The sequence below is a fragment of the Sebastes fasciatus genome, chromosome 6, assembly GCF_043250625.1.
Source record: "Sebastes fasciatus isolate fSebFas1 chromosome 6, fSebFas1.pri, whole genome shotgun sequence".
NCBI classification, from domain to species: domain Eukaryota; kingdom Metazoa; phylum Chordata; class Actinopteri; order Perciformes; family Sebastidae; genus Sebastes; species Sebastes fasciatus.
The window spans coordinates 12,578,063-12,605,435 of record NC_133800.1 but is presented as its reverse complement, the minus strand read 5'-3'; the positions used below and the strand labels follow the sequence as shown (position 1 = coordinate 12,605,435).

General features: G+C 41.0%; 1 protein-coding gene across 10 annotated transcripts in view; it reads right to left on the bottom strand.

Annotated features, from left to right (window-relative positions):
- Positions 1-27,373, bottom strand: part of pde4d (phosphodiesterase 4D, cAMP-specific) — a 223,576-nt gene that overhangs the window by 33,593 nt on the left and 162,610 nt on the right. Inside the window, exon 1 of one of the 10 annotated variants that reach the window (XM_074637713.1) lies at positions 5,315-5,967. The exons of the other annotated variants lie outside the window; for them this stretch is intronic. Within the exon in view, the coding sequence (XP_074493814.1) occupies positions 5,315-5,379 (65 nt within the window). The 5' untranslated portion in view covers positions 5,380-5,967. Of the gene's footprint in view, positions 1-5,314; positions 5,968-27,373 lie in introns of those variants that run through there. 10 annotated transcript variants of the gene reach the window in all.

Here is a 27,373-nt window from a genome sequence, read left to right as displayed (position 1 = left end):
AGAGCTGTATAGTGTGTTGAAGTAGATAGACAGAGGGAAGACGACACTTGATTTATTTTAGAAAGCTGTGAGGACAAAGAGGGGAGCAGGCAGAGGTGGAAGGACAAGGAGAGACATGTCAGAGCGGTGTGTGTGTGTGTGTGTGTGTGTGTGTATGTATCAGCATTCAAGTGTTGTTATTTATGAGGATTGTGAGGAGTGTGTTTCCTCGCATGCATGCAGTGTCGGTGTGTGATCCTGAACAAATATGTGGTAACCTTGACCATGTTCTCAGTGCAAAACAGTGACCCGCCGCAGAGAAAGAGAATATAGAGACCAAAGACGAAGGGGTTGGCACAGATGACGCATGAGATTCAGACACCGAATAGAGAAGCTGTGTTGCTTTGGTTTGGCATTGAATGCTTTGTCGGATTCTTAGTCTTTTTTACTTATTCTCAGATACTTTTTATAGTTAAAGCTATTGTTGGTAATCTTGAGAAACTAGCAAGAGTATGATAGATTTAAAAAAATGATCCAACTGAAAAACCGAGCCCAGTGTTGCTAAATCTTTTCCAAAGAAAGTAGCCAGCCGCACTAGCTCCAAAAGTCCCTAAATTTAGCGAGAAAGTTGCCAAGCTGGGATTGGCTCCAGCCCCCCGCGACCCTGAATAGGATAAGCGGTTACAGATAATGAATGAATGAGTTGCCAAGTCGGCAACAGTGACGCCGGCGCTTCAGCCCTTCCTCCAAAGCCACTCCCCCAAAATTATCATCATGAATGTAAACATTTTTGAGATATTTCACTAAATAAAAAAAAAATGTTTTTGTACAAAAACATAATTACATTCCTTGGTACTGGAGAAAGAATCATTTGGTACCAGTACTGGGTAGGAACTTTTCATCAGTGGCCTATGTTCGGCAAGGCCTAATAAAGTTAGTAAGTAACTGAAACTCAGGTACCAAATTTCAGTTCATTCAAAGTTCACAACACTGCATCACTTTACTGTAATCCAGCCTTAAAGATCATATAGACAAGCTCTACGGTAGGTGAAATGTGCCCAACTTAGAATGTGTAAAGGAATAGTCAAAAGACTGAAAATCCAGTTCTGCATCTTGTATATTTGAGAACTATCATGTTTTTCTTCGCCTAAGCTTGCACATACAACCGTGAACCTAATGTTGCAGCACATGTAGGCAAAGCAGCTAATTCACTTCCACTGTTAAATACTGTCTTTAAAGATGCAGTGTGTGGGATTTGTTGGAATCTAGCGGTGAGGTTGCAGATTGCAACCAACTGAAACTTCTCCCGTGTGCCAAGTGTGTAGGAGAACTACAGTGGCCGACGCAAAAACATGAATGGTCCTCTCCAGAGCCAGAGTTTGGTTTGTCCGCTCTAGGCTACTTGTAGAAACATGGCAGCCGGCTCCATGAAGAGGACCTGCTCCATATGTGGGTATAAACGGCTCATTCTAAGGTAACGAAAACAGAGCCATTCTTATTTTCAGGTGATTATACACTAAAGAAAACGTACTCATGAAGCCTATGCTGAAGTTCAGTCAGGAAGACCCTCTTTACACTCCATACATACACAAATGTTTGGGACTTGACTTCGGGCGTTTCACTCTTAGTTAACCAACAAGATTCTGCCACGATCTTCCTGAGCCATTCATATCGTTGCTATCAAATTATAAAACTGTTCTCCTCTCTGCTGCTGTCAGTTGTCATTTCAGTGCAAACCAATGCAGCCCGCCTCCAGCCCATCACCTCCAGTCTTAATCATATTCAGTGCCCAGTCCTGCTCCACATCCCTTCATTAGATCTTCAGCAACTCCCTTCACCACCACCACCACCAGTGTCTAGACCGGGAGAATATACCTAATCTCACCACGGCATCACTACCCCCTTTAATATACTACGTCACAATGGAGTCTAATCGCCAAAGACTTTGCACTATTACATTCCATTTCTGCAAATAAATCCCACTAAATGCTACATACTGTTCCTTTAACATCCCGGCCAAAAAATAACTCCACGAGGCAACATGTTGTTGTTCGTAAACCTCTAATTCTTAGAACAGTCCACGCCATCTTGTATGGAAAGTCAATGGGGGAGTGGGCAGGGCCAAACAATACCTAACCACCAGAAAATATGAGACAGAGGTAACAGAAAAACAAATTGTGAAGAGGCCAGCACCCACAGGACGGTCAGGCCAAGCAGATAAGTGACTGAGTACTCGCTGATAACCAAGACACGTTTGCTCTATGTGGCCCGTACTCATACACACCCTTTAATCACATGTTCACACATGAACAGAAGCAGCCATGCAAACACACATATACATTAGGCAAAATTAACTCCAATCAGGCAGCAAATGCTGGGAAAATTGGTCTTTGGCAGACAAATGGATAAGGGCGGTGGTACATTGGCTGGTGAATGTTACAGTTCATAACATTTCAAAGTCTTTACTAAAGTTTGTATGAAAGTTATAGTATATTACAAAGTTTTGTATGTCAAAAATGATCGTTAAAGGTTTGCACTATTTCTCTCTCTATCTCTCCTTCTGGTTTTTCTTGCCCCGTCAAGTAAAACGAATCCTTCACTTTTAGTCGTGACACTACTCTAGTGCTCGCTGTCACTGCGCCTTTCAGGAAACTCAGTCAATCATGAGGGACATACAAAGAGGTCACTATGGCGATGCAGCACTATCTCAGACCACATGGTTCAAAGCCAAGGAAACCAGTTCTGCTTCTACATACATAGAGGTCTACTTAACTATGAACCTATTTTCAGTCCTATTCATCATCATCAGGTCTGAATCACTAAAGGTCAAATTTGGAAAATATGTTAGATAACTTGCATGTTGTCAATGAGAGGCCAGATAACGCGTAACCTTCAACATTTACGGCCTGCCTGAGGTGCCCAACTGCGGCCTGACAAAGGCCAGATGCAAACACTTGAGTTCAAAGTCACACGTCCCCCCACTTCTCCATGCTCTTTATCTCAGCGCACCATAACACCACTCTGGGTTTTAAAGTGGGAAAGAGGCGCTACAATAGGTGTGGAGCTAACAGGAAACATCTGATTATTCCCAAACTCAAGCTAACACGCTGGTGGACACTCAAAAGTCTGCGTACACAAACCTGCATTTACACGGTTGGGTGGAGTGGGGTCTGAGTTTGGTCAAGCCAGGGGGGCACGTCACACACCCGGACCACGTCACTGTATTAAATACGTGAGCACACAAGCACTCATGCAAGCACACAAAGGTGCAGCTAAGAAACACATACACGGATTCTTAAAGCTGCAGTGGGTAGAAATGGAGCAAATAGGATTAAAAAACGTTTTTATAAAACGATCACTATATCCTGACATTAGTGCATGAGACAGGTAATCTGAAAGAAATCATGTGTCTCTGTGTCCTCCGGTGCTCCTATTGGCATCTGCAAAATTTCACATACCGGAGGAAAACAACCAGTCAGAGCTGATTTGGTGTCTGCCGCCCAGCTTCGATCTATGAGAGCCGGCTGTCAGTCACTTGCGATCTCTGACCAAACAGTCAAAATAGGCAGCGCTGATCAAATATGAATCGATATTCTGTTACTGTAATGCCTATTTCTCACCTCAAATGTTTTCATAAACATCTTGTAGTGTATTGTTTGTGACCCGGGAGCCATGTTGAGGAAATACAAAGCACCACCCACCAGCCGGAGCACAGCCAATAGGAACGCTCTCTCTCTGAAAGATCTTTTAAAGCCTGAAAACAGAGCCATGAAGAGGTGCAGAACTGTACTTTTCTCTCAGAACACTTGAATTACAATATGCTGAAAGATTATTCTGGCATTTTTAGCCATGATGCCAACTAATTGTTGCCTACTGAAGCTTTAACTTGTGTGTTTAATGTGTTTATCTTCATGAGAATTAGCGTACTTAGGGAGATAACACGCACCTCTTTCTGCACATAAAACACACCCACCCTAACAACTCAGGTTTTTAAGTGATACTAATAGCCACAAATCTACTGTAAATCTTGTAAGCTCAGTGATGACAATTATGAAAGACAAAGCGATGATGAGAATTAGTGAAAGAAGCCTCGATACAACAGTAAATAACAGAAGAGAGGGGGGCAGGACAGATGGAGGAGGCGGTATGCTTGTCCAGCTGAGTACTGCTTTTGGTAGTCATTCAAGAAGATGGCTCATACAAAACCTAACACTGCCAGATCCTCAGCTTTTGAAATGAGAAAAAGCTCCGTTCAGCTCTAACACTAATATATCAGGTTAATGTGTACGCTTTACACCCTCAAACCACATCATGTACAGTCTGTGATCTCCGCCGCTCAGAGAGCCGCTACCCTCAAAAACCTAATTAATGTCTTCATTTCACACCAGCGTCATTTCCTGCTGGGGAGGTTGTAGAGCAGATTAATAAACTGACAATGTGAGAACACTGTGAACCCTGCAGGGAGGTCCGACAGGGTTCAAACACATGCTGCTGCTGGGCAACGCCCCCCTTCCCCACCACCACCACCCCACGGACACTGTGTATTTGTCCAGGGTTGTTCTGATCCATTTACACCTATGCCTCAGAGTACCACAATGGGGAAACTGTGAATAATAACTAATGTTAAAGCTACAGGGCAATTTGTTAGTTGGAAATGAGGGCTGACAGGCAAGGACAAGTTGAGACAGGAGGGGGGAGGGAGACGAAAGGGGGAGGGCAGGGCGATTCGTGCCCCCGGCTCTGCGCTCTGCATCCTGCATTTATCTGGAGCCATGTGCAGACAGGAGAATGTATGGAGCGACACAACACATTCCTCAACGAACGATTCTTTTGCAGTTAAACAACCTTGTGTTTCAGACGATTTCACTGTCTGAATGAAAGCACACTGTGGGTAAGACACCAGGGTCATGATAATGTTGTTATTGAGTCTGTCTGATGATGCACAAAATACACTAAGGACAGAACCAATCTAATCTGACCACAGAGCATGTCACGCCATGCACATAAAACCAGACACAACATAACTGACATATCTACAGGGTACAGAAGGTTTCTGCAGCAAACCACGAAAGAGGCCGAGAAGTTTTGATTGACAAGAAGAGTGATGGCATTCAGGCGACAGTTGAAAGACCCACTCAAAGCACAGGGACAAAAAACTGAAAAGGAAGGACTTGGGATTAAGCCGGTGAGCCGGCAGAGAAAAAGTATTTCAGAGAGCAACAAACAAGCGGTCAGAGAACAATAGAGCAAAAAACACGCACACACACACACACACACACACAATAGGATTAACATGGAAATGTTGCCAGGAGGAGAAAGTTCTAAGTCTATTTACCAGATTCCATCCGTGTTCTTCAACGAGCTGGTGGAGCGCGACCGTGGTTTAAGAATGATACTCATGGTCTGGCTTTTCCTTCCACATTACGTCTGCATACAAATACACACATAAAGCCACACACACCCCCTCTGGGCCACCTGGAGCCCTCTGACCAGCCCTCCGCTGTGGTCTGACCAGAGTCCTCACTGGTCTGAGGTGATCCAGTGGAAGCTTACTTCAGTCAGTGTTAGTTCATTGGAGTTGTCAGGTCTGCCAAGCTGCTTGAGACCAAACTCTTCGTCTAAGATTATTCCACAGTGCTGCTGCTCCTCCTCGAGCTCTGATCTCTTGAGAGTAGGTGGTTCTTTGCCCTGCTCTGCCTCTCTCTCTCTGTCACTCACTTGCACTTATCTTTCTTGCCAGTTCAGCGTGCGACCTTCCTCTTTCCTAAACCAGCCATGCACTCACTCTGCTCCACTTTCTCACTCTGCTTCTCTCTTTCAAGTCCCCGAGTTTTTTTTCCCTGACTGGTGGAAATAAGATCTCCTCTTCCTCTCCCTGCTTACCTCCGTCTCCCTTGCTCTCTTTTTTACGACTGTGTCCCTGTCTTTGAGATTACATGCCTCTCCTGTGCTGTCTCTCTGCCTCCCTGAGCTGCAGCTTGCTTATGTCTGGAGTGGGAGGGGTTGTTTTGGTAGTAATTCCTTGAAGGGCGGGACTTGTATCCCCCAGCAATCCTAACAATCGTCTCAAGTGTCAATCACTCGGCTGCCACAGTAACCTTAAACCAACAGCTAAAGTATGTCAGTGATCGGGAGAGACTGTATAGTGTTGGCTGACTGTCATCAGTCCAATAAGAGAGGCAATAAAGCAAAGGATTTACTGAAAAGCTCGTGATTTTGTTTTTACTGGCACATGGTAGCATTATTAAAATTGAGAATAACACGTGTGGGAGGGAAAATATGTGAAAGGAAATGAGGATAAAATTAATTAGACTTTTACTATTAATCGTAGCAAGCTATTTTAATGATGACACAAGACATCTAATAATGAATAAACTAACTTACTAACTGCATGGTAAACAGAAAAGCAGCATGTTTGTCAAACTGCCTCAAGAGTTTTAACATTGATAAATATATCATTTTAGTTTCTAACTTGCTCATAATGTAAATTTATTAGAGCTGTCAATCGATTAAAATATTTAATTGTGATTAATCGCATGATTGTCCATAGTTAATCGTGATTAATCGCAAATTAATCGCACATTTTTTGTCTGTTCAAAATGTACATTAAGGGAAGTTTTGTAAAGTATTTAATACTCTTATCAACATGGTAGTGGGCAAATATGCTAGCTTTATGCATATGTATGTAGAGTATATATTTATAATTGGAAATCAATTAACAACACAAAACAATGACAAATATTGTCCAGAAACCCTCACAGGTACTGCATTTAGCTTTAAAAAAATATGCTCAAATCATAACATGGCAAACTGCAGCCCAACAGGCAACAACAGCTGTCAGTGTGTCAGTGTGCTGACTGGACTATGACTTGCCCCGAACTGCATGTGATTATCATAAAGGGGGCATGTCTGTAAAGGGGAGACTCTTGGGTACCCATAGAACCCATTTTCATTCACATATCTTGAGGTCAGAGTTCAAGGGACCCCTTTGAAAATGGACAAGCCAGTTTTTTCCTCGCCAAAATTTAGCATAAGTTTGGAGCGTTATTTAACCTCCTCCATGACAAGAAAGTATGACATGGTTAGTACCAACGGATTCATTAGGTTTTTTAGTTTCATATGATACCAGTATCTTCACTCTAGCTTAAAACTGAGCCCGCTACAACCTAAAAGTCACAAGTTGCGTTAGTGTGTTAAAGAAATTAGTGCCGTTAAAAAAATTTGCGTTAATGCGTTATTATCGTGTTAACTTTGACAGTCCTAATTTATATATACAGTCATTTTTATGTATAATTTTCTTTAGTTCTCCACACCAACAGAAGCTCTTGGGAGCACGAACATTTTCTGTAGTGTTAAACCTCTGTGGCAAAAAAATGTGTCGCAACATCCTCTTTAAAGCCACTTTGTGCTGCTGCCCTTTGCACAAACAGAAGAGAAGAGAGAGAGAGAGAAGAGGTGCCAGTAACACACAGCATTCAGGTCCAATGCATATCTTTCCCCGGAAGCCTTAAACTTTCATTTACTGCATGCAGTCATGAATTGTGTGAACCAACTCAATCTTGGAACCCATCAGCTATCGTTCCCCAATTTCCCCCCAGGGATCAATAAAGTATTTCTGAGTAATTCTGAGTAATTCTGAGTAATTCTGGTTCCGACGAAGGATAAGCCTCTGGGGGCAAGGGGCTATGTTTTTGGGGTTCCGGTGTAGCCAGCGGATATCCAGGCCAAGACTTCCTTTTCTGTGCGCTGCTCATTATTTACAGTCCGATTAGCAACTTGAGAAGCAAGACTGGAGCTGGCGTTGAGAGACAATGTGTACGACCGGATTGTTTCACAAGTAGCCAGTTTACAAGCTAATTTTAAGCCTATAAAAAGCAAAATCATCGCCAGACGATAATGTCATTTAAGATGGACTGTTTACCAGGGCCGATTCTAGGATCAGATGAGCGTCAAACACTCTGCCTTTTCTGCATCAAGTTATGGCAGAAATGAATTATGTCTTGAGGTCAGAGGTCAAGGGACCCCTTTGAAAATCGCAATACTACTCACACTACAAACGGAAACCAGAACGCTTCCGATGCCAAAATCTCTACATGTGAATGCAAAATCTATTTATAGAGATTAGAACCAACTAAACCTATTCCAGCACTCTCTTCAAAGACTTATTATTATATTCTACTTAAACAGAATGATATATCATACCCAAGACGGAGTAGGTTAATTTGATTTTAATTTCCTTTTTTTCATATAAAAACATCAGTACCTTGCTGGCTGTAAAATAGAAGCATCAGTGTGTTACTGTCTATGAAATAGGTGTGGAGCTCAGAAGGCATCGTCTGCTGTCAGAGTTGTGTGCAAAAGAGCTAACATTAGCACTCCACCAGGCAGACAGGTGTGTCAGCTGCCTGTCTGGCATGTCAATCACACATGAATGAGTAGAGAAAAAGCAAGCTACTCCACCTTTGTATGCACTCCATGTGTTTCATGTGTGTAGCTTGTAGTATGTTGGAGGATCACAATGTAAATAAGACATAAATCAACCAAAACGTAAAACACACAAAAAGAAACCAGTATAGTGGGATATAAAAGTCAACATTGTAAGCATGTGCTATTTCAGCCTGGTATACAACACGCATACGCAGACACATACAGTATAAGGATTGTTTTGCTTTCAAGCATTATCCTGCATCTCTACATCCTGCTCTAGCGCTGCAGACAATTATTTCTGAGCCTTTTGTAGTTCTCTCTGTTGCAGTTATCTATTGGGGATGAAGTGAAAACACAGCACCAGATCAGCAAACGCAGCTAAAAAGTAGGACACAACAATTGCTGCGTCCCCAGTTGTAGCTCCAAGACGTAAAAAACGTCAACAAGAAACGCAGAAAAAAAAAAACACAACACGTGTAACCAGAAAACACTGAAGCATCAGCATACACATTATGCCAGCCCTCTCAACTTGAAAGCAGTGAGAATATTTACATGTCATCAATACTGCAACTGGCCGTAGGCGTTAGTAACAAGAGATGGACATCAGTCAGAGGATGCCTCTCTTTTGTTCAAGAGAAAAAAAAAAAGCACCAGAAAAGGAAATGCATCCATCTCCAGCTCTTATGAGGGAAGAATAGATTGCTCATTACACCCATAGACTAATAATACCGCGGTCACCCAGTTCATGGCCGCTGATGCTTCAGAGAATATTACATAGATGTGCTTTTATGTCAGGGAAGAAAGGAGGCAGACCTGAGGTAAGAGCGACACAGATGACGTATACTAATTTCTTGTATACGAACATGGAGATGAGCTCCCATGCAGACACATGGACAAACACATGGCCACCAGCCATACGGTGCATACAGACACCTCCTCAAATGAATAATTTTGTGTGCAAAGTAACTAGGCCCTGCACTACTGATCTAAAAGTGCATGAAAAAATCAGATTGCGGTGTAACCATGTACTGATTTAATGGCTTCCTTCCATATCACCATGTGTCCATCAGTGTCAAATTTCATGCCAGAAAAGGAATGAACTCTAATTAATGAAAGACACTTGACATCTCTTGGACAGTGCATCTGATTTCATACTGGCAGGGTTGATGGTTGATACTGTATGTTTTACGTTGATATAAAAATATGAAAAAATATGTGTGGAACACCTGAAGTGAGTTACTGTACAGTGAATCGAATAGGCACATCTAATGCTTTCAGTGCGGCATGGCAGAATGGTGGAGTTTATAGCTTGGTCAAAGTGGTGAAACTAATCCTATTACCACGGTCTGCACATTCCAAGCGGTCGAGGAAAGAGTAACAAAAGAGAACAGTTTCCTTAAGAAAACTCATTCCTCTGCCCTGAAACCACACGAATCCCAAATGAAAACACGGCAGACAGCATGATGACACGGCTTATGCAAACATTATTTATCAATAGTTCAATATTTAAGAAACTGAACACATTTAGACCACATTATTTTACTGTTTAGATAGAAGCAATCAGCAAACTGGGTCAGAATCAGTAGGAAAGTGCTTCTCGTTTTCCGCTCTACTGTTTCTTGTGAAAAACAAAGTAGCCAACAAGTGCATACAAAGACAAACACTCACATATCATAATGAGACTTTTAGGCTACACTACTGCCATCGCCAGGAAGCAGAGGTGTAAGAAACTGAAAATGAAAACTAATGAACCTAGGTTGAATTTGCAGGATGCAAGAATGTTACTGCACCCAGAAGTCAGAATCAAATTGTATATTCAGAATGAATCAATCTTACTTGTACTACTTACAACACCATGTAACTCCCTGTATGCCAGAAAAGATCAATATCTCAGCCTGAAAAACAATTTGTATTTTCTATTTTTTTCTGTTCGAGGTGATAATGTGTCTTTATTTAAAAAAATAAACCAATAACAACCTGATTATTCTGATTGTCGATCAATCTGTCGATTATTTCTCGATTAATCGATTAGTTGTTTGGTCTATAAAATGTCAGAAAAATACCAAAGCCCAAGGTGACGTCCTCAAATGTCTTGTTTTGCCCACAACTCAAAGATGTTCAGTTTACTGTCATAGAGGAGTAAAGAAACCAGAAAATATTTACATTTAAGAAGCTGGAATCAGAGAATTTTGACTTTTTTTTTGGATTAATTGATTATCAAATTAGTTGGCGATTAATTTGACAACTAATCAATTCATTTATTGTTGCAGCTCTAATGCCAAAGCTGCGGGGATCTTGTTTATACATTTCTCACCACTATACAGTAGGAAAATTAACATTTATATACATTACGTTACCATCTTCATTGTTCATCTAATTATTTATAATGAATTTTCTGTTTCTTTCTTTTGAGTTTTGTTTTAAGTTTTGCAAGATAAAAACCCCAACCTTTTCCGTAAGTGCCCAATACAACCAATAAATAATTGAATGAATGGATGAATTTCAGTTTTTAGGCAAAATAGAATCTTTATTCATGTAATAGAAAGGAACTACTACATTAATTGTAGGCTAAAACTAGTATGTTAGTGACTTATTAAAACTCTTAGTGCACCATCTAGTAAGCACCACTTTATCCTATGATTATTCTATGTCTTACAGTAATTATGTTCGAAGCAATTCTGTGCAACTCAGAGAACCAGGGCCATCTAGTGGTTAAAAAATGGTATAACTGTTGCCATAAAAAACTGTTTCATAGATTAAGTGACCACAAAAATTGACAAAATGATTGATTTTGTTTAAAAAAAGACCTCTCCCATGAAGCGGGTTGAGTATATGGTGCAGATAAACACACTCAGTAAATGCTGGTATATATAGCACTTAACTAAGGAGCAGGCAGTGAGCACAGATGGCTGCTCCACAGTATTGACAAGGCACCATCCATATCTATATGTCTACAAACGCCAACAGCCATTACTGTTGCTTCATATTCAGATACTATAGAGGCACAAACACACACAATTGAACTTTATGTTGATGCACCCATACACATCAGATGATATCACATCTTGGTTTTGTCTGGGGTCGCTGAGTACGTATTAGTCAGAGAAATGCAGTATGAAAATGGGTCTAACAAGGTCTAAACACTGTCTGTGTGAGCTTTAATGGACAGAGAGTGCTCTGATGATTAGCCTACGCTCTGCTGTGATTATGAACGGACTTGTCCTCTTCATCACCTTGATGCTTCAGATGATGACCTGCTTATTTATCATTTACCTGGCTCTTAACCATGTTTTGTAAAAGCAGAATAGCTCACGGAACACAGAGAGACACAAACAAGCACATACACACAGCTACACGCACTTCAGGTCGACACTATAGGTTCAGCAGAGCAAACAGCAGAACTACAGCTTCGACAGAGCTCTAACAACACAACGAGCCACCAAGCAACCACCATTTACACAACGCTCGGGCTGTGAACACTGTTCCAGTTCTGTGTTGTCCAGGTGGAGCTATTCATCAGCTAATGTTCTGATAAGAGAGAACACACACACAAATTACATTTACACTCAAAGAGCAATAAGAAAGACAGATTTTAAGCTCGGCTGATGTTCAGTTTTACTAAGATTTCCTCCTGGGTTGTCTTACTGCTTCTTACTCTAATTCATTTACTCCATCTCAACTTCTCACATGCAAGCAATGGTTGGATATTAACCATAGAGAAAGAGCAACATAAGCAGAAGCTGGCAACACAGAACACTGAATATCAAACTATTTAAAGAATGCAGATAATATGAAATACTTCCACATGAAAAAAACATCCTTTAAATCCACAGTACAAGACAGAAAATTTAGGCTAAGGTCACATCACTTACACGCTTTCCCCCTTCCCTCCCACATACCCTCTCCTGCCACGAGGTTTGATGTCGATGGGCTTGTTTGTGGCGTAGGGCGAGCCGTTGGAGCAGGCGTGGCGGTAGCGGGCTATCCTCTCCAAAGACAGATAATCTGAGTTGACAGGCAAACTCATTTTGGCGAGGCTCTCAAGCACTGCCACACACTTGTGTCAAGACAGATGTAGAGAGAGAAAAGATAGAACGGCAAACCTGATAAAGCTATCTCTATAGGAGGGAGGGAGGGAGGGGTAGGTGAGGAGAGGAGAGGAGAGGGCTCAGCATGGGTGTGACTTGATCGGGAAAAAGATGGAGAGAGATGGAGAGCGAGAGATGCAGGAGAGGGAGGAGCAAAGTGCAGAGGTAGAGCAAACTAATTTATCTTTTTCTCTCACATAACCATCAGTAATGCCACAGGAACCATATGTTTTTAGTGATAACGTAGACTTGCTGCACTGTTGTATGTACAATGCCAATCTACTTCAGGTAAAGCTTTATGATGGATAAGAGATAAGATGATTAGTGTATAGTATAACTGAACAGTAAGATGATAATGATCATGTCATTGAAGAAGTCCAGATTTAAACTTAAACATCAGTTTTAACAGTAAAGTTGCTCCCACTGCAGGTAATGCTGGAGTTTTTTATCTTCCATACTGCCTGCTTCTCCATGCACACCGCCAGTAGGTAAAATTATACCAGAACCCAAATTTGATTATTGTACACTGGCCAGCACAAACTGATCTATTTATAGACTTAATATATCTATCGAAGGTCTATTCTTTACCTGACAAGTGCAAGAGATGTTACAGTTCAATGAGGAAGAGCAATTTCCCCTCAGATAATTTGACATTTTTCAAATTTTGTCAGTGGTTTGAGTGATCCCGAGATTGTTGGTGAGGTGTGTGGCATTTATTTTGTTGTTAACACAAAATACGGATGCATTGTAACTTCCTGCAACGTATCCTCATACAACGGTTCGTTTGATATCTTACGAAAAATCCTCATTTTGTGTGTTTTCCTATGAATGTCCAGCAACACGTGACGCACATGTCAATTTGCGCTCCAGTCTTTCCAAAATAAACTCCCGTCTTCACAGGAAACAACTTGGTTAGATTTAGGCAACTTAACTACTTAGTTAGGTTTAGGAAAAGATCAGGTGTTTGGGTTAAAATAACTCCAAGTTACATGACTAATAAATCAACGCTGAACTCTGGTTTCACACGGGTATGAACACCGGTCCCCTGGGTGAAAGCCCGGTGTTTTTTGACCCACCCGTCCACCCCGTTCTCCTCCGAACACTGTGTTTGCTGCTCTTTATATGTCCTGGTTACATATGAATTGATTTTGTGGGATATACACAAATTACAATCTAATAATTTTTGTAGGTATAGCTACAAACGGTGTATGAGAACAGCCTGAGTAACAGGGTACCATATAAACCGTTCCATACACATTTAAAAGTGTTTTTATCTTTGGTCTCTATCCATTTTTCCGAATTGTAGGGAGGCTCTCTAAATCATGCGCTGTCATCCAAATCTAGTATAAAAGTTACAATGTGAGGGGTAAGATTTATACACGTTATATGCCCTTACAGGACAAATAAGGACTTTCCAACTATTCCAATTTCCAATATACAGCAAAAATTAGTAATACGAGTAACAAACAGAAAACCTTGAAGAATGAGGAAATTTGCTTCATGTAGCTAAAATATCTCATAATTTACATGTCAAACTAACTGCTGATTAGCACCAAAGTGAACAGTGGGATACAGAAATTCAAGCATGTCTATTACAGTATATAAACTGTAAAACAAAAAAAAAAAAAAAATCAGGTTCAGTATTTGAACTGATTAAACAAAGAACCAGACGACTAAGTCACTTCATATCAGTGCATTATTTTGACAAAAAAAAAGTATAATTCTATTTAATGAAATTGAATGAAACCAACCTACGTTTTCCAGCCCCAAGCCCCGTCTCAATCCCCAACCTTGGTAATAGCTAATTTCCACCACTAAGGGGGAGCAGAGTACAACAATAAACCATCTGGAAGCAGCAGTGCAAACCTCTCATCATGAGTAATACATGTCAAATCAACAGCAGTATCTACAATTTGAGCCAACAGCAGGAATTAGTAGAGCAGATATACAGTATGTATTATATCTATATTTTTTGAAAATGAAGCATATAGCTGTGTTTGTAGATAAGATGTCATAATATTAAGAGCTGCAAGTGGAACGAGATCAACTGAGCATGAATATTTATGAGCTTTCAAAGGAGATTACTGTCATTTGTCATCGTGTATTATCATTTTCAGACACTATCAAGATAAAATCTTATCCTTCTGATAAATGTCTTAACTGCTCTCAGCTGTCAGCAGGGGGCAGTCTGCTCTGCAGAGAAAATGCAGCTACAAGAGCTCAACCGTCAGCAGCTCAAACACACAGAGCCGTGAATCTCTGTGGAGTCACGGCTTCTGCTCAGCTCTGACAGAAGCAGCCAGCATGTGACAACAGCTCCTGGGTGGACAGGGAGGCTGTCAAAGTCACAGACACAACGACAGACACAACAGGCTTCAACACTCGCACCGAACATCTGAACATCGCCACATGAGCGCATGCACGCACACACACAAGTGCCGACTGAGCGCAGGCACTATGAGCACACACACCACAACAAGTACAGCCAGATAAAATGCACACAGATCAATGCACAAGGCTTCACAGATCTCTGACAAACACACAACCTGTAACACAAGCATATGTCTGCCGAGCTGCCTGGGTCGGCCACACGCCGTCAGTGGCGGCGACGAGCTGTGACGGAGCACCAGGTGACGGTGCGACTGTTGTCACTCAGTGTCCCTGAGGCTCAAAGCCATAAAACCAGAACCGCTGTATCTGAATGTTGAAACGTGTACATACAAGCAGGCAGCAACACCTTTTCAAATACTAGATGTGGGTTGCGGCACAGTTCAATGATTTATTGCAAATCATATTTTAAAGGGATGTAGGTACTGGGAATATTGTTGTGATTCAACCTGGTAGATAAAGGAAGAAAATTCAACACATTCTATAATGTTATATAACAATGAAATGTCATTGCTGCATAAAAATAAACTACGTGTGAAAAGTAACACAAGCAAAAAAAGCTGATTAGAGTGATCGGTGAGACAAATGAGCAGGCACGGATGCAGACTCCACAGGTTAAGTACAAAAGTGCATAAACAGCTAATTGACTGGCTGCGTGCCAGAAAGACAGGGAGGACTCTACTCTCATGACTGGCAGGGTCAGCCACCTTGTTAGGGGCTTAAGATCGATGGGACCTGACAGACCGGCTGGGACAGAGGCAGAAGGGAGGATGGAAACGGTAGCGATCAGGTCATTTAAGTCAAAGCTGCAGTGGATAGAAATGGAGCAAATGTGATTAAAAAAAGTTATTTTCATAAAACGGTCACTATCCTGACAGTATTGCACGAGACAGGTAATCATCATGTGCCTCTGTGTCCTCTGGCGTCCTCCTGTGCTCCTAATGTCACCTGCAAGATTTCACAGACCGGAGGAAAAAAAACAGTCTGAGCTGATCTCGTTACCGCAAGTTTGTTTTAACGGCACTAATTTCTTTGATGCATTAACACAATTTTCAATTTTTAGGTTGTAGCGGGCTCGGCATAAAAGCTACAGTGAAGATAGTGGTGTCATATGAAACTAGAAAATCTAAGGGAATCCATTATTAAAACCATGTCAAGAAGGAGGTTAAATAACGCTCCAAATTTTGACGAGGAAAAACTGGCATGGCCATTTTCAAAGGGGTCCCTTGACCTCTGACCTCAAGATATGTGAATGAAAATGGGTTCTATGAGTACCCATGAGTCTCCCCTTTACAGACATGCCCACTTTATGATAATCACATGCAGTTTTGGGCAAGTCATAGTCAAGTCAGCACACTGACACACTGACAGCTGTTGTGGCCTGTTGGGCTGCAGTTTGCCATGTTATGATATGAGTATATATTTTTTATGCTAACTGCAGTACCTGTGAGGGTTTCTGGACAATATTTGTCATTGTTTTATGTTGTTAATTGATTTCCAATAATAAATATACACATACATTTGAATAAAGCAAGCATATTTGCCCACTCCTATGTTGATAAGAGTATTAAATACTTGACAAATCTCCCTCTAAGGTACATTTTCAACAGATAAAAAATGTGTGATTCATGTGCAATTAATCGCATTAATCCACAGCCTGTTAGAGACTGGGCTCTTTGCCTCACTGGTACTCTGGGTGAAGGCTGAAGTACTGTTCTCTCCTGCACTTCAACAAACAAGGTTTATTTAATGTAATGACATCGGGGCAGCAGTTAGGATGAGGACACCGTTACGCTGACTAAGATAATCTTAGATGACATTCATGCAACAACAGCAGTGACTTTTTTTACACTGTTTCCCTCCGAAGACAAATATTAAGATGGACTGTGAGGAATTAAGAGATACAGGAAGGACAATGGCAGCTTATTCAGTTGGCCATCGAAGCTTTGTCCAGAGACAAACACAGAACGTGACAGGGAGGGGAAGGATCTGCTTTCTAACCATCTTTCAGGTTCAACAGCTTTATGTGGGCTAATTGAATTGTATAGAAAGCAACAGTGTGATATAGCATGATGAAAAAATAAGGTACAAGTGTCGCTTGTTGCAGCTTAGTGCCATGGCAACTGCACCTCCACTGCCGTTACAAAAAAAAAAATGAATATGATTACAATGATTGGTCAATTTGTTTTCAAGTATGTAAATCAGCAAAGGTAATTTGATTAATAGACAACAATAGAGATTCCTGCGGCACTGTATTTCAGCCAGTCAGCTGTTATTATGTGTGTCAAGGAGCAATTCCTTTGCCTCAGCTAGACACGCATTTCCTGCCTGCCTTTACAGTCCCCTGCAAGGTTTCATGTTTATAATGTGGTTGCCATGGTGACCTGGCAGAATTCAAAAGGGACAGGTAGGTCCTGACAACCAATCAGCCTTCAGTTGCTAAGGATACAGCGGCAGATAGTGTAATGAGAAAATGAGAGTGACAGTGGGCTTCTCAGGGGGTCAAGGATGGAAAGATGGAGTGAAGCCGCACAATCAACGCTGATTGTTTTATTTGAGGTTTAAAGACGAACATGTTAACACGCCCTCAAAATGATCAACCCACTTGATTGTAGGATGTGACTGCGGTCCATGTCAAGAAATTAACTATTCACAGCAGCCATGCATGACTTACCTGTGCTCTATTTATACATCCAGCTGACTCACAGACTGGAGAGAGGATTTAAGCTGGCTGAACTATTGTTTGTCTCACAGACTCAGCAGAGCACAAAGGAGAATAGAAAGCATCCCCCGCCACAAATTAATAAAAAGAAAAAAGTCTGAAGAAGCGTGACCGCTAAAGATAAGACCAACAAAAGCTTCTACTCGTGCTGTGCATGTGTGTACTGCGAGGGTGTGTGTGTGTGCATCTGGCTGCGTGCACTGACAACATGAGTGTGTCGTGACGTGTTAAGGCTGAAGTGATGCTGGACAGTATGAATGTGAGAATCATGTACTAAGACCAGCATGAAGAAATCTGGCTCAGAGGAAGAGAAGCACTTGTGTCAGCACAGCTCTCTGAGTCACATTCACATCAGAAACCTGACAAACAAACATAACGGAATCAGAAAGGGATGAAACTAACCAGCTTTTTCATTACTAATTTATATTTTTTTATTTGACTAATTTATTATTAATTGCTGTTGTCATAAAAAACAAATTTAAATGTCAGAATTTCCCCAAGGGGACGCCTTATACTTGGTTTCGGTTTTATCTGACTAACAGTCCAAAACCTGACCTTTTGGGTTTGATAAAACCACATCTTCATGTGCACAAATGCAGATTCCATGCAGACTTGAAGGTTTGCGTCTCAGGGCTCAAACATATGTCTGAAACAGGCAAATTGTGGTAAAAGTCACAGAGTCTGCACTTGTCTTCTGTAGTCACCTCTCTGATGGACTTAATGTGTTGTTCAGTAGACTTCATAGGTACATTTTAAAAACCTAGTGCTTTTAAAAATTTAAAAATGGTGAAAAATTCCAAATTACATTTCCCCAAAACTAAAGGATACATCTTGAAATTGTTGTTATATCTGACCTAGGGCGGCAACTAATGATTATTTTCATTGTCAATTATTTCCTCAATATCGATTAGTTGTTTGGTCTATAAAATGTGAGAAAATGGTGAAAAATGTTGATCAATGTTTCCCAAAGCCCAAGATGACATCTTCAAATGTCTTGTTTTGTCCACAACTCAAAGATATTTACTGTCATAGAGGAGTAAAGAAACCAAAAAATATTCACATTTAAGAAGCTGGAATCAGAGAATTCAGACTTTTTTTCTTAAAAAAAACGATTCAATCCGATTACTCGATTATCAAAAGAGTTGGTGATTAATTCAATAGTTAACAACTAATCGATTAATCGTTGCAGCTCAAAACTTACCAGTAGTGCAAAACCAAAAGATGATAAAATGTATGTTTATGCCATTTACAAAGCTATAAAGCCAAGAGAAGCAGGACATCTTGACCGTTTGTTTACTGTTGCATCTTTACTATTTGTGAAACTGGAACTATCAAATGTTTGACAGCTTTGCTTCATAAATGACTTAAATAATGACTTAAACAGTGTTGATTCCATTCAATCAACTAATTGATGTGTTGACTAATTATTTCAGTATTATCAATGTCATTTGACAAGATCTACACAAGCAAATGTATAAAATAAAATGTAGTGTTATTGTGGTAATGATGGCCTCTGAGCGAGACAAACGGCGTTACCACGGTTTTGCACTTGGTGGCTCACGTTACCGCAGTCTTGGAAAGGGAGCAGAGGGGTACTCAGTTGGTTGCAATACACACTGTACCTTTAATGAACAAATAATCCTTAAACCAATTTAAACATAATACACTCACAAAGAAAAAGAAGTGCTGTACCTGCCACCTCCCACATATTGTCTAAAACAGTAAACCACAGTACACAAATAAAGTCACCAGACCACTGGCTCAAACACTAACAAAAGCAACTGTGGTCACAGTGTTGACCATCAATCTCAAAAGCAATCCTGTAAATGAAATTTGTTGTGCCAGGTTGAGCATAGAACAGCACAAGAAACCCTCACATGAAATGTGTTTCTGGGTATCCCTTCATGTGCCTGTGAGTGATTCTTTGTCTATGAAGCGTGCACAAGTTTGTGTGTGTACTTGCAGTACATGTTGAGTAATAATATCAGAGCTGCACACCAGTCCTGCAACACTTTCTGAGGGTCTGCTGTTAACTCAACACCACACAGTGCACACACTCAGTAATGGACATCAGACACTGTCTTGGCCAGCAAACTGAGACAGTTTTTTGACAGACACATTAATGGAGAGATGAATGGATGGATGATAACAGGATGCAGACACCCATGGATTGCACAATTTTCTTAATAGGCTCTTGCACACATGGACACGCACAGTTCGAGCTGTAGTGCACCGCAAGCACATGGTGAGGCTAATAGGTTTAACCTGGCAACAGTCCCAGTGATGTCAGAGTAATCCCTCATTAAAACCCTGATGACATCACCACACTGGTGAGAGTGTGTGAGAGCTGGGGCCCCATGCTTACAGAGAGGTTTGCAGAGTGTGTCCATGTCTGTACAATATGTGTGTGTGTGGGAGGGAGGGATACCCTGCCAGTGAGAGCCAAGGTTGTCCTCGCTGCTTTCCAGGTAATCCAGGTTAAGATGTTCCTCAAAACACACGCACAGGGTCTCAGGGGCTCATCTGAATTACACTACGTCCTCATATGCAGTTTATTAAGGACACCTCCCCATTCACACGAACAACTTTAACCTCCAGACAAGAGGTGTAAGGAGATGGTAGAAAGGGTTGATACGAACCGGTTAACCCTACGTGCAAATATTAGCAGGCTGAAACAAACTGCAGACTACAATTCTGTTATTATTGGCTTCCATTTCAAATTTGAAAATAACACACCTGGAAGTCCGCTTTGTCTTGAAAAGCTTAGCTGCTTTGAGGTGTGTTACTACTTAAGAGTTATAGAATAGAAGCTTTTCTTCTGTGCTGTCTTGTAGACATGAAATTGTCATAATTAGCATATGAAGTCTTGAGCTACGGCCAAAAACATGTTTTGTCTTACTACCAAATTCTAATCAGTTCATCCTCAAGTCCAAATGGATGTCTGTGCCAGATGTAATACAATTCCCTCCAGGCGTTCCTGAGATGTCGCTTTCACGAGAGTGGGATGTACGTGAGGTCACAGTGACCTTGACCGTTGACCACTAAAATCTAATCAGATCATCCTTGTGTCTAAGCGGATGTTTGTGCCAAAATCTAAGAAATTCCCTCCAGGCGTGTCTGAGATATCACGTTCACAAGAATGGAGTGGACGGACAACCCGAAAACATAATGCCTCCAGCCATGGCTGTTGCCATTGCAGAAGCATAAAAAAACTATATTGCTAAGAGGTCTGAAGAGAAATGGCACATTCAAGCTGATAGGTGAGCCACAAATATGCAAATAATGTATGCAAATAACAGGGACGTGGAACCATAAAAGTAGAATAGGAGTAGAACGGACATTGAACTGTTTGCCGTGGTAATTTGACTAGTACAAAAGAAAATGGTGATTGTTGTTTGTTGTTCTAGTGACAACACATGTCAGTGGGGCTGTAAAGTGTTGCTTCGCTTCTAAGCCGGCAGCGGAGGTAGTCACAGGGCCAAATCATCATCTGTTAAAGGAGCAGTGTATAGGATCCTCTCCCCTGTGCCAAGCGTGTAGAACAACTATGGTGGTCGACGCAAAAACACGAATGGTCCTCTCTGTACGTGGGAAGTGAGTGGTGAAGCAAGAGACAGAGAACAGCGGCGACGGCAGTGAGTAACGTTATCGACTCCGGCCCAAGCAGAAAAGTTAATAGTGTTTGGTTTGTCTATTCTGGGCTACTGTAGAAACATGGTGGTGCAACATGGCGGACTCTGTGGAGAGAGGACCCCTATTGAGATATAAACGACTCATTCTAAGGTAACGTAAACACAACGATTCTTATTTTCAGGTGATTATACACTAAAGAAAACATACTTATTAATATTATATTCCATTTCTGCCAATAGATCCCCCTAAATGCTACACACTGATCCTTTAAAGCCAATTCAAAGTACTAAGTTTCTATATGTGGAACTGTGCAGAAGATCATTTCAGAGCAACTTTTCCTAGTTCAGTGCATTAAGGACATAGTTAAAGTGGAATAACTGAAGAGTGAATCATCTAGTCTGAGGACGTGCACGTCAGCGTCTGAATTTAGTGTCAACAGCATGAATCTCTCCTTGCAGGTGGAAAAATTGCAGATTGGTGGTGGTGCTGATGTAAATGCATATGGACTCTTTATAGTCAAGATGTTGCAGGAAAATGAGGTTGACTTTATCTTACTTCAACCCACCAAGTCCCCTAATCTCAACCCAATAAAAGCACATTTGGGAGGACATGAAACAGGATCTTTGCAGCATGAATGTGCTGCTGGAAAGAACAAAACTCCCCGTGGAACAGTCAGCAAAAAGGGGGTCAGTACTGGCTTCTGTGTGCCAAATTAAGTGGCTGCTGGTGGAAAGTGGAAATTAAGTGTAGATATTCAGTGCTGTCACACAAATATTCTGTCATTGTCCATGTTCTTCTCTGTCCTGCTGAGAGAGTGTTATTCTACACCCTGCAATGTGAGAGTCTGCCGTACCGGATGGATGAGTGTAACAGTTAGGGTCGTGCAAGTGGGAGTGTATTTCCTCTAAGGAAGCACTGCACAATTGCATTCATAATATACCAGTGCATGCAAAAAATACAGTGAAATATGTAGACTAAACATTGGTTATAAAAAGAGTTTGAATATGTAGAGGTTGCAAAGGAAGTCTGACACAATGCACCAATAAAAGTGGACAAAAGAGAAAAGCAGAAACAAACAATGATCAAAGAAAACTCTCAACTGTTCAACCAGCTAAATAATAATGCAGCATAAAATAAAACATTATACATGAAGACAACTCATTCACCTTCCTTTACCCTCACAAGTTTCCTGGCAAGCATTATCTGGAATTATAATACGGTTTAAGTCTGTAATATTTCTAAATCCAACCAGGTATGTGTGTGTGTATGTGTGTGTGTGTGAGGGGACTCCCTCTCCCAGCCTAAGCCTTTCTAATCTGTTTGTGTACCTCCTCATATATACGTCATCGTAGCAATCCTAATCACCATCATCACGAGCAATTCCCCCCTGATATGAACATCGTCATGCTTTCCTGCTAATAAGAGGTAATTCTCACAACGTTTGTGATGTCTAATGGCCGTGACGCAGGCCACAAGGGAGGTGGTTGAACTAAAAACAGCTGACAGAGTCTGAGATCTTTTGGGAATGAGTGTAATTTTCTTAGAGAAGTCAACACACCTTTGGAAATCAGAATCTAAAAAGGGGTTACTCGCTCTGTTGCGGCCTCTCACGAAAGCAGCAGCCAAGAAATCAAAGCCAGATGAACCCCAAACACACACAACTGAGAGTGAGCAGTGACGCATAAACCCTTCAATCTTAGTGTATCTTAAAGAAAACCCCCGGGCTAGGCCTCCACACATCTTTTTGTTTCATTACAACTGTTTGTTTTTCAGCTGTGGTGGGACTATATGACAAGCCGTTCTCAGAGAGCTGCTTTGTTCCTGCAGGAAAGGGCCTGGGCACGATAACATCTGTTGGCTAGCCGCAGGCTTTGTTTGGGTCAAATAGTGACGTACGCGGCTGCACAGCGGCACTCCAACTCACCATAGACTGAGTAATGATATTTCCTCATTTCTTTGTATTTTGTCACTGAATCAGCAATGGCATTTGAAGGTCAGGAAAATTAGAAAGACATTTGATCTACGTTTTTATCAACACATTTTTTATAGGGTTCTCAACCTACTGTAACTTAAGGCCCACTTCTGATCGTTAAAAAATTTCCGAGGACCACCTTCCCAAATAGATGTCAAACTGGGCTATAATTATATGTTGCGCCACTGTCAGGTGTAATGACCTACATAAATATTCAGCTTACCCTCACCCATTACTGCCAGCCATTATGAATCCAAAGTATTCAGGGTCATATTTCCGCACCAAATGCTTTAGAGCTTTTACTGGTGCATCACTTTTTCGATTCAAAAACCGCTCCGTTTTGTGTCACTGCACCCGACACATATATGTCTGTAAAAGGGAGACTCATGGGTACCCATAGAACCCATCTTAATTCAGATATCTTGAGGTCAGAGATCAAAAGACCCCTCTGAAAATGGCCATGCCAGTATTTCCTTGCCAAAATTTAGCATAACTTTCAAATGTTATTTAGCCTCCTTCCCAAAAGGCCAACATGGCATGGTTGGGACAAATGGATTCCTTAGTTTGTTTAGTTCATATAATACCAGTATCCTCCCTCTGGCTTTAAAACTGAGCCCGCTACAACCTCCAAAAGACAGAATAGCGTCCGTCAGCTTTTGAAGAGGTTAATCTAACCACTAGGTGGCGCTCTGAGGCCCACCAAAGAGCCCCGGCCCAGTGGTTGAGAATAGCTGTGTATAACTATGTCATAGTTGAAAGGACCTTGACAGAGTTTTATGGTGGTCATTAGGGATGCAACTAACAGTTGTTTTCATTATGGATTCATCTGTCAATTATGTTTCTGATTAATTGTGTATAAAACGGCATAACATAGTAAAAAATGACATAGTATCCGTGAGTCCGAGAGGTCTCGTTTCCTCCAGCCAGCTGGAAAAAAAAAAAGATGCTCCATTTATAAAAAATATAAAACAGAGAACATTTGAGAGGCTGAAAATGGTTTGGCTCGATTAATCAACTAATTGTAATACTACTGGTCACAAGACGCCATCTTCATGATTTATAATCATGGACTCACTCCAAAAAAATCATAATGCACTCTGATATTTTATCAGACTGAGCTACCACAGTCATTCCAAACAGCCAGACAGCTGACTACACAGACCTCTAGCAAAAACGAAGCTGTGATTTCCCTATTTTTCATTTTACATTTAACTAACATCTGGCTTCGCCGTCCCAGCCCCCTTAGCTCCAGCTTTAGCTTGTAACATTTCTACTTTTGATTTATGCTGAGCTCATGTAAGCACCTGCAGCTATCCCCAGCCTCCAATATGTCTGGCTGCCACGCTGTATTCTTATTGATCTGTCCATCTTCTTGCCTCTGTCCCGAAGATGAACACAAGATTGAACGCCCTATCTTGCAGCTGCTGTCGTGGACAGCGGCGAGAGACGCGCACAGGCTGCGGAGAACACAATTGAAATGAAATGGATATTTAAAATGAATGTGATGTCAAAGCTGCCTCCAGGTTTTTGTACTGCAGTTAGCAAGTTATGTAACTATGGAGTCATACTGTAGAGCCACAACTGTTGAAACCAGTGACTGTGAAGAGCGCACTGTTCCTCTCTGTCTTATTGCTCTGTATTTATTAATTTACAGTTACGATTAATGAAAGGCTAAGGGGATAAAACAGTAAATACATCAAGGTTATACTTGACAGCTGAAAACTCCAAACTAGATCCATCCATTATCTGTAACCGCTTATCCCATTCAGGGTCAGGGGGGAGCCGATTCCAGCTGACATTGGGCGAAGGCGGGTTACACCCTGGACAGGTCGCCAGACTATAACAGGGCTGACACGTAGAGACAGACAAGGGGGCCAAGCCGGGTTTGCTGTGAGGCAGCAGTGCTAACCACCGTGCAGCCCAAACTAGCTCACACAGTTTTTTTTAATCAATCAATCACATCAATCCAAAGGCACAAATGAGACATATTATTATTACTATTACTATATTATTTTTAAAATGCTGAAAGCAGCCCATCGTCAACTAGATAAACAGGCAAATATGCACCAAGGCTGACTCATTTTATTTGTCTGGGTGAGAACAAAATCTGATATGTTAAATTGTTTTAATGATGCCAATAGATAATAACTGTGTTAGCCTAATGCTGTCTGCCAAAGTGAAAGCAGGTTTCTGGCGTTGAGATGCTGTAATGAGTAATGACAACACCGTCTCTGCATCTTATCTGGCCTAAGGGGTATGTTTGGTCTTCTGGAAGGTGTGTGTGCGTGTGTGTGTGTGTGTGTTTGTGTGTATGTGTGTGTTCCCGTATAACACACAGAGGAAAGTGGAAAAAGCATCAACTGTAAATAAGTGGCAGAATAACACAATAAGAAATCCGAAAGCAGCAATGCGTGAAAGAGATATTGGATGATGGAGAGAACAGCCCGGCTCGGGCACGAAGAGTCTTAACATTGCCAACACTGACTGACTCAGCGTGTGTGTGTGTGTGTGTGTGTGTGTGTGTGTGTGTGTGTGTGTGTGTGATCAGACAAACGCACACTAACAGCAAGATGTCCTGCGAAATAGGTGTGACATAATGAACTGATCATTTACCAATTCAAACGAGGGGCTAAATGAAATTCCTCTAACAGAGAGAAGTTGAAACAGTGGAGTCTTTGTGAGCGAAAGCATCGCGCCATAACCTCTAAGCAGATTAAATTGAGAGCCTCAAACATATCAGTAAGAACATGTCTGCCATGCTTCAAGTAACTTCATAATCAATTTAACACTGTGCTGCCTTGTGGGAAAGCTGGAGTAACAACACATTCCAGTTAATTCTCACTATCACAGTTCTTCTTCACACATTACAGACCTGACTTTAATGTGAACTGAAACTAGTGGAAAGACAGTAATAAGTCAGAGTGCGAGTGTCACAGGATCTGATATTCTACAGCATTAGATTAGTTATTCGTCATAGATCGTGTGGTCAGACACACCACACACAGCTGTTTGACTGTATGACTGAAAGCGATGCACATTGCCTGGACGTTCTGCTAAGTTTTGCATCCAAAGTTCAAACAGGTTTATCAAGAGATACAACAAACAATCATTTTGAATTATTAATTAGAAAAAAATATTATTTTGTTCTATAGCTGCACTTATCAATATTTGTAAAATGTCCTGAATCTGCAGCTCCTCTCAACTCTACAGAAAATGTGAATGTACTCAAAATTAATTTTGGTTTTATGACTCGCATTTTAATTTGGTTCACTGTCACCGCTGTCATCAACTTCATTTCCAGTCACAGTAAGAAGCTGTTTGTGAAAAAGGTCTGATTAACTGTAAACCACTGAACACTACTAACAAAGTTAGCAACAAGCCGGTGACCTCAGTGAAGAAGCTTTACAGAAATATATTTCCATGAAGAGTTGGTAGAGACTAAAACAAACCCAAAAGGAGAGTGAATATTGGACTTGTACTGTTTATTGCCAGGTGGACAGAAACACACAACTCCAAATTATTGCTAATGTTTCTCCGGATCTGATGTGTAAAAAGGTAATTATTTGCCAACACATTCACCATAGCAACTTATAATGTGATAATATAACCCAATGATGTGTTTACAGCTTGTTCCGTTGCCTCAGTCTGGCCAAAAATCAATTGATACTGCTTTAATGAATACAATTTGCTCTAAAAATGTTCAGAATATTGTCACAGTCACATGTTACAACAATTCACAGTGATGCCTGACCAGCAGCCAAAATAATAACAATAATAATTTTGACTGATTTTAAGTAGTTGAGTAGGGCTGTCAATCTATTTAAAAATGTAATTACAATTAATCGCATGATAATCCATAGTTAATGACGATTAATCGCAAATTATATATATATATATATTTGTGGAAATCAATTAACAACACAAAACAATGACAAATATTGTCAAGAAACTCTCCAAGGTACTGCATTTAGAATAAAAAATATGGTCAAATCATAACATGGCAAACTCAAGCCCAACAGCTGCAGGGAGCCGTTGGAAGGGGGATTGAACTTTGAAGCGATAGTTAGCCTCCTTTGCAACAAGCTAGTACGACATGGTTTGTACCAATGGATTCTTTAGTTTTTTTTAGTTTCACATATATAAATCACAAGTTGCGTCAATGCG